At 41.6% G+C, this 8951-nt stretch overlaps 1 protein-coding gene across 1 annotated transcript; it reads right to left on the reverse strand.

Moving 5' to 3' along the window:
• Nucleotides 1–220: 220 nt before the first annotated feature.
• On the reverse strand, nt 221–6557 carry LOC148338148 (eukaryotic peptide chain release factor subunit 1). Its single transcript, XM_088294934.1, has 11 exons — nt 6391–6557; nt 5945–6054; nt 3850–4025; nt 3084–3223; nt 2855–2993; nt 2548–2738; nt 2013–2142; nt 1695–1868; nt 1547–1611; nt 1324–1471; nt 221–1204 (listed from the first exon to the last, which is right to left on the reverse strand). The coding sequence occupies exons 2-11, from the start codon at nt 6028–6030 to the stop codon at nt 1122–1124; spliced, it is 1332 nt and encodes a 443-aa protein (XP_088151060.1). The 5' UTR covers nt 6031–6054; nt 6391–6557; the 3' UTR covers nt 221–1121.
• Between the last annotated feature and the right edge of the window lie 2394 nt (nt 6558–8951).

An 8951-nucleotide genomic window follows, 5' to 3' on the forward strand; every position in this document is an offset into this window, starting at 1 on the left:
TCCTTGTGTGGGTGATCAATATAAGAACGTTTACATTAATAGTGTATCTCTCAATTCCATTGTCCATTTCAGCTGAATATAGAGGCCTGACTAAATGCACTAGCTCTCTCCACACTGTGGCTAAAAAACGTAGTGTTTTACGATTAGGATGCATTTTAGAAATAAGAACACAATTGCATAATCCATTTGTAATACAAACAACTCACTTGTGGACTATATGTTTGGATTGATAGTCAAAAATAGGAGGGATTTAATCTTGGTAGTAAATCAAATCAAACAAGGTATACTTCCAAAACTTTGATTTCTGCTGCTGGAAATTTGGAAACAAGATTCATGTCCAAAGTAGAGTTGGATAATGACTCAAACAAGTGGAATTACTGTGCAGTCATGCATACAATCACATATGACAACTGGGAAACAGAAATGTTCAGGTTTCTCCAAGAAATGGGCAGGCTGACAGCGGAAGTTTGAGAGCACAGGAGATGAGGAGGTAGCAATGGTTTTCAGCAGTTCAAATTTTAATACATTGTCCCCCTTTCTCTACAGAAACCCAGGTTTAAAAAAAATCCCCCACTTTCATAAAATACAACAGCAGCAGTTGCCTGTAAAAAAATGAAAAAGAAAAAGAAAACAGGTTAAGCATAGAGGGTAGGACAAGCAGGATGGGAGAAAAGGAAAATACATTTTTGTATCGTATCTGATTCAGATGTTAATCTTCTGGGTTGAGGGCAGCAAACACTGGGAACTTGCTGTTGTGTTCATTCAAAATGGAGGTGAACGGGGGTTGGGGTGTTGAGGAACAAAAATGAGTCAAGTCCAATCCAACTAGGGGAAGGAACCAGCACTCTAAGGCAGGGATTTATTCAGGAAAGGCTTTTTCCCTCTCTGGATGAAAGAAAATTTCACTCCTCTTCAGCCTGTGTGATGTACTTCAATGTGTGTACAGATGAAATGTATGTGCAAGATTGTGTATTCAACAAGTAAATTGGAAGTTGGCTGTCATTTCGTGGTCAACACAGTTGAGCCCCTCACTTGCTGCAAGAGAGGTGGCATTTTTCTTTCCTTAATTCTTCATTCCTTTGTTTTTTTTTCTCTCTCCCAATATATCAGTCCCCGACTACCTAGTAGTCATCCAAATCAAAGAACTCGTCGTCCTCTCCTTGGTACTCCATGCCCTGGAAGTCCACCCTGTACCGCAAGATACCTGTCGGGGAGACAAAAAAAAAAAAATCACATTACCCATCAATGCGAGAGGTGTCCAGTTTGTCATGGTGTTCTTTGCTATCCTAATTCATAAAACTGTTATATTTGAATAGTGCTTACCCCCAATGCCTCCAAAGCCCTTGACAAACTGAGATCCTTCTTGGCTCTTATCTGTGACTATTTCCAGCGTGGCTCCAAATTTCTTGTAATTGTTGGCAAACCACTCTAACAGCGGCATGCTCTCGAGCAGTTCGTGCTCTTGCCCCGTCTGTCAACATAAATGCAGACGGATTGAACAATTTAACTCAACACCAATTACTTCAGCGTGTGCAGTCCTCCTCACCTCTTTGTCTGTGAAATGAGATTTGTCTTTCTCCTGCTCTGGCGTTAAGTACAAAGTCTTCTCATCTGGGAATCACAGAAACCACATTGAGCATGAGGTTGCATGGTTCACTTTTAGGTGACTTCTGCCGTATGTGATCAATGTGTACCATTCTCAGCTCCATTGCTCTCGGCCCCATGCACACGTAAAATGTAACGCATGGTGTCTAAGTTCTCGTAGACAATGAGGATCTCCACCGCTCCCATCTCCAAGGCTTTCAACGTGTCCTCCACACCAAAGCAGTACTTCCCGGTGTCCTGACTGATCTCATCAAAGTATCGTCCTGTAGAACCACAAACAAGAGGCTTATAAAAGCATTATCTTTTTTTTTTTTTTTAATGACGAGGATTTGGCAAATCTCACTAGCGCTTAGTTCCCTTGTTGAGAACTCTGAAAGTTGTGCCACCGTGTTAATAAAACAACCTACCTATTAGTTTTTTTTCTTGGATGAACTTGACATTGGAGAGAACTTCTGCTGAGAGCTCAATGGCCTGGTTGAAGCCATTTTCTCCACCATAGGAGATATCCACTAACTTCAGAACTTTGGCCTGTAACCTCTATTATTTAAAAACAAAAATGTCCACTAGTTAAAACCTGAGCAACAATGTCAATCAATCAAAACACATTGTGTGTATACCACAAAATGTGCAACAGTTAATTCCGACGAAACAATTTGGTTGGACAAGAGTCATGCCACAAGTGATGATATACAGTGAAATGTTTTTAGGAAAATCAGGTCATTTAAACTTGTCTAGGATTCATTTTCAACGAAAAAATGAACCCGTTTCAAATAATGTCTACTTAAATAATGCATTAAAATAAACTATGTGCAATTTAAAGTAAGTAATTTGGGCAATAAGTCCACATTCTCCAAACATCAAGTGATACATGACCGGGGGTAGGGGAGAAAAAAAAGGAAAGTAAACCACAACTAACGTCACACATTTAGAACACACACTTACTGGGTCAAACATGTCAGACTGGCTTAGCTCAGTCTTGAAGTCAGCAGAACCAGCCAAAACCATTCCTGCCACATTGACTTTGTCGTTGGACACAAACAGCTGGACAGCCGTTTCGGCCACTTTCCTCACATAGTTGTGCCTCTTCTCCATTCTTAAACGGGCAAAACGCAAAGCTGACTGTCCTCCTCTGCCTATGACAAAGATGATTAGAAAGTGTCAAAGTTCCATTGAGGAAAACCTCGTCTTAAATCCCTACTGGGTTGTAGCAAATACAAAAATCTGTTGCGCGAGCATTGTGGTATAGTACCGTGCTTCTTAGGTAGGTCCACAGTGAACTTGTGCAGCACCTCCCTGGTGTTCCCCTGCAGTGTGCCAAACAGCGCCCCACTACCGTCAATCACAATAAAGCCAAATTTACTGTCATCAGAGAGCAGGGCTGTCAATGCCTACGTTTTGAAGGAAAAGATTGCAAGCATGAGACAAAACAGAATATTGTACAACTGAAGTCCAAACGACACAAAAGAGTAAACACCCACCTCTGTATGGAACTTGTTGTCACAAAGGTACAGGGAGGTGTTGATTGGCTTAAAAGGCTCAAAGTCAATATTAACTTTTTTCTCCTTCCCTTCGTCTGTAACAATGGTGCCGCAGTACACAACTAAGCCATTGGGTGGCACTGAAGCGAGAAGAGTAAAATAACATTAAAATGTGTCGTTTTCAGATGACTATTAAACAGCATTAATTTTGCCAATGATCGGCTATGCAATCAAAATCACCCATATACAATAATACTGGGACATGGATTTAGAAAGGGTGCTGGCCATGAGGGAAAATGCATTCCAGAGAAGTATTTTTATATATCCATCCTACAACATTAGAAATGATAGCCTAGCACTGAGCAGCATGTTAAGAATTGTTCAGGCCCTCTTGCCATACTTTTATCAACTCAACAGGTCACCCTGAGGATACTCCATTAGATCATAAACATGAGCAAAGGGAAGCTTGTTATTGACTTTTCCGAATTAAAAAAAACACAGATGGGATCTTTTGTTGATATAAACAGCTTGCGAGTGCTCAGATATAGGCACTTGGACATCTTACTTATCATGCCCACACATAAAGTTGGAGGATTTGCACAAAGCTACTGAATCCCACCGACCCCTTGCTACTAAATGTGTGTACAAAAAATAAATGGCAGTATACCAGTTAATACCCCTTTGAAAGTATAGAACCAGTATAATTACTTACATTGAATGCAAGACAGCAGGATATTACATTTCTAATTTGATGTGTTTGACCTACCTTTGTTATAGAGCTTTAGTCTTTGCTGTACAGAGGTGATGGCCCCAAGAACGGAGAGTCTGTTGACTCGACTCTTGATGTTGGAAGCGGTGCCAAATTCATCTGCCAACATTTTGGCCACTCTGGAAATCTGGTCCTTGGGTGGGATGATCAGAGAGATCATACTGGTGCCATTACTAAAAAGGAGGAGGACATTACTGTTATTATGCAGTCATAACTTTACTTAAAACGGACCTGACGTGAATTTTTCCGAATACAAGCAGTTGCTTGACCACTTTTTTTTCTCGTGTTGGAAGAAAGAAATTTGAGTTACCAAGGGTAGATGGACACAGCGAACTTAACAACAAACATCAGTTTGGCAGATCGTGAATAAATATACAAAAGCGAGGCTACGTTCTTGCTTTAAGCGGTTTATTGCCACTCCCAGTTCAGGTGTATGGGGAAAACTAAAACTAAAACAAGTAATTACATGTTGTGTATATAACCAAATGCGACAAAACTTTCTTAATGCTTTCGCACAATACAAAAAAACAATAGCTAGTTAAGGAAACTAGCACTGATGTTGTTTTGCTATAACACAATCGTTTACGACAACTTGAGAGGCAGCCCTTAACGGCCTCAACCAGGCAGCCTTCTTACTCAGGGCCAATGGACGAATACAGCGGCAGGGGAATTTTGGTCTCATTTCCTGCCGGTCACATCCGCTCAGTTCAGCGGGCCACTGGCGCATACAAGACCGACCAAGGTGCACTGATGGCGGCCACAGTGGTGAGAGTGATGAACGTCTTTTTATCACCCCCCTCTTTTTCTTTTAAGTCATTCTGCAGTGTCCTACGACGTCCCAGTCGTCATGGTTAGCTAAGCTAAGCTATAGTGCTAGCTTTAAAGGTTTTTGCTTGCACCATCAAAACATTCTGTTTTGGCTTTGTCGTTTTGGTGACAAAACAAAAGGACAATTTTTTGTGACAGAATATATGGTTCACCCCTAGTTTTATGCTTCACAATACATTTATGTTACAGTGAATGTATCTATAAAGTGCAATGCAGGAGAGTGTTTTTTTTTCAACAAAAAAATAAATAAATATCTGTTATATGGGGCCCGAAAAAGATTAATGGCATTCACATTCATTTCATTTGGGGAAACATCATCTGAGATGTGAGTGTTAACATTAATCAAGGTATCACAACTAAAAGTCGCATCACTGTTTTAGTTTTTAACTGTGATACTCGTGTTATTGGACAGACACTAGATAGATCACTGCAAACGCACTATAGTGCGAGATAGTGAAAAGCAGAGTACAGTTCCACTTCTGCCATTTCCATCGCTCCATTCACTGGCCACATAAGAGGGCCACAAGCATGCTGACACAGCACTCAATGGTTGGTAGCAACAAGCAGGTTGAGTAGTGGGGAAAACAACCACCAGTTGACATAGAGAATGGACCACCTTATGTAATAAGTTGTGAAACGTTCAACCATTACAATATCAAGAGAAATAGGTAGTCCTTAACCATGTTGAAACAATGACGTTATAGTGACACTACTGCTACAAAATAAGGCTCGCCTCATTGGCTTTTAGGACAAATCCCTAGCTTGACGTCATTTGAAAAAAATGCAAGTATTTTGGGTCGTTAATAGATCCACTGGAAGTTTAGCAACCTCTCATTTTCATCAATTAGCCATCTCGCTAAAGACATCCATGGCGGCCTCGCTCCAGAGATGACGTTTGTAACGGATGTCCTCAGGATCGCTGTCTTAGTCTGTCTACTGGGTTTAACGCGTTTCATTTACCACTGAAGTATGAAATTGGCAACTGAAAACGTCAAGGTGGTCACGTAGTTACAATCGTTTTTTTGTGTTTTTTTTAACAGGCCGGCGAAATGCGACGACAGCACCCATTCACTGGCAGGCTAGCAGCCACAGCGGCAAAAAGCTAGCGATGCTAAGCTAACCACTCCCAAAGTCGGCCCTTCGTAGCTGATGTCCAGCTGTTGCGACTGGGCACGTTTACACAATAACTTCAGCCGGTTAACGTCGTGTTAAGTCAGTGCCAGCGACCAACACACGGACACAACACACGACATCGCGTCCTTACCCACGGGCAGCTTCCAAACTTTTGATCAGCTTCTTGATCTTCCAGATCTCCACGTTCCTATCCGCCGCGCTGGGGTCGTCCGCCATCTTTCTGCTGTAGTTGATCAGCACCTAAAATGTAGGAAAAGAGGCATAAATATGATAGAATAGTGGTCACGACCAAAAAAGGCCGGAGCTCATTCAGAGTCGTGTACCTCGCCGAATGAATGGTGCGGTGTCTTGACAGGCACCTGGCCAGTATTGAAGCTATGACTGACCGAAGACAAGAGCTTCTACCCGGGCTCTACGTCTCAGTAAAGTACGCGGAGCGCTAAGAGGCCTACACTCTGCCAGGCCCTAAAGTCCACCCGTTTCTTACCTAATTCGACCTACTTTTCCCCCCGTTTCTTTTCTACAGCTACTGTGATGTTGCGATTAAACCATCTGAAAAAACAATCAATACCGTACCTGCCTCGGACAACGCCGCTCCGCTCGCTGTTTTCTCCTCTACGTCGAGTCGGTGGTCCGAGGGATGACGTTGCCTTTCCGCCGGTTTCTCTCCTCCGCACGCCGCGCGTGGTGCAGCCGACTGAGCTCACATGTAGGAGGTGGTTCCCAGTGGTGGCGTTCACTTCCTGGAAACCGCATAGAAACCAATGGTAGCATGTGACCTGTGCGTCAATCATCATATTCAACGCAACCATTGGATGACTCATGGCAATACCGCGTCATAGAGGAGCAGGGCCATTTCGCAGTTGTTTGTGGGATATGTAGTGAATGCTTTGCGCCGATTCAACCTGGCGAGTTCCAACTTTTCCTTCCAAGGACCGCATACGGACAAATCGAAGGATGAAAGGGACACTTTGTGATTCGTCACCTTTCATTTGTTTACCGCGCTAAAACCAATTTATCAGTGGCATGGATTTTGGGCCCCATGAAAAGATATCTTACGCAATGTAATGCAATGTAGTTTGAACGTTAACGCTGCACTTAAATATAGGAAAATACAAAATTATTTTTAAGAACCAATAAGTTGAAACTGTACATGAGCATATGCTAAACGCATCTGTATTGCGCTTAGAAGGCAAATGCGACTGAGCTGTACTCAACAAATAGGTAATAATAATCATTTAAAATAATAATAATTTAAAAAAGAAAATCTTCCACACATAAGTTAAAAAAACTAAATAAATACAGGTTTGAGAACAGTTAGAAATGGTAAATGCAACTGTACCATATTTGGAATGTAAATACAAGTGAACTGTAATGTAATATACTGTCCAGGATGACAAAAGTGAAAATGTTTAAGACACTGTAATTGATTGGCCATTTGTGCCAAAGTGTGCCAATTTTGTTCAACCCTGAGTTGACAGCGGTTCCATATTCATTGTTGTAGCTTCAGCTCTATACATATTTGTACAAATATAACTGTTGTTTGGCGGGCACGGCGGACGACTGGTAAGCGCGTCAGCCTCACAGTGTAGAGGTGCAAGGTTTGATTCTGGTTCCGACCTTCCACTGTGTGCATGTTCTTCCCGTGCCTGCATGGGTTTTCTCTGGATAATCCGGTTTCTTCCCACATTCCAAAGACGTGCATCATAGATTGATTGGACGCTGTAAATTGTCTCTAGGTGTGATTGTCAGTGTGAGTGGGCGTTTGTGTGCATTTGTGAGGAAAAGCGTCTCAGATAATGGATGGATGAATGGATGGATAACTGTTGTGATCACACTTGAAAGTGCTCAAGGAGTCGGCATCAAATGCATATTCATCATTTGATCATAATTACTGCACTGCTGGTCACTTTAAATTATGCGAGGATACCGTATTATTATTGTGCTATTGCTCACTTTATTTTTGCTTGATGAGGGAACCCATCACTGGGTCCTTATATTATGGTTTCCTGGATGTTTTATATATCTCCCTGCTCCAAACAGATATTTAGGTCAAGGGTGTCTAAGAAAGCAATATGCAGCGCCAAGTAAAAAGGTCACAGATATACAACGGCCAAGCTTAAATCATCTACAAGTAATTATTTGTGTCAAACAGGCCAACTCTAACAGTGTTGTGGCGCATGTCCCAGCTGTTACATTGTTGCATGTTGCTGTAATACTAGCAGGGGCGTTCTGGCCATTGGGAATTCAGTGAAAATGTGTTGATTAAAACTCTGAGGTGGGCATTCATCAGTGCTTTAGTTCATCAGTAAGTTCTCGTCAGTATTTCAGGCCTGGCCAGTTCGTCAGCCTAACAGCGTCCTGGTACCACGTCACACGCAGCTTGTCCGGCGCCTGTGTGTAACATGGAATTATGCCTCACACAAAGATTGGCATTTGCCAACGAGGAACGGACTGGGCCCACGTCGGTTGGCCTGAAATACCGACAGGAACTTGATGACAGACTGACAATGCCCCCCTCTGAGTACACTATATTTTCTTGCCTTGGAATTGATTAAATCAAGCTAAATTGATGGACTAAAAATGCTGTGATTTAAGATTATATAACAACCTTTATTAAAATATATTTGAAATTATTCTTTTATTTACTCTGCAGACACTTGCTAAAAAGTTAGCATACCAAAAACCTGGAAGAAAATAATCAAACAAAACGACATCTAGATAATTGCACTTTCAAAGATGTGTTGAATGTATTATTTTGTGCCAAAGAAAGTTAACCAGCCAATGAACAATGTACTGTAAACAGTTAACGGTCTTCATTTTTTTGGTCCCTGAGCTAAATCCAGGTACTGTACAAATATACACCACTAGATGTCAGCATCATTCAACAGCCAAAACATACTTCACTGTCTGCCGATGTTAATTCATTCATGAAAGCCGATCTATTTACTCAATTACATTGTTGTATGGGGAACAAATTGGCATGACATGGCATACACTAAATTATATTGTATCACGTTGCCATTTATTGAGCATTAGTGCCCTGGTCAATTTCCTCTGTGCATTTTGGTAACAATCTCAAAATTGCCTCTGCCATATCCCCAAATCTAATGAAATGAGGGAGTACATGGAATTTC

The sequence above is a fragment of the Idiotropiscis lumnitzeri genome, chromosome 4, assembly GCF_059441095.1.
Source record: "Idiotropiscis lumnitzeri isolate Australia: NSW breed Sydney's pygmy pipehorse chromosome 4, RoL_Ilum_1.0, whole genome shotgun sequence".
NCBI lineage: Eukaryota > Metazoa > Chordata > Actinopteri > Syngnathiformes > Syngnathidae > Idiotropiscis > Idiotropiscis lumnitzeri.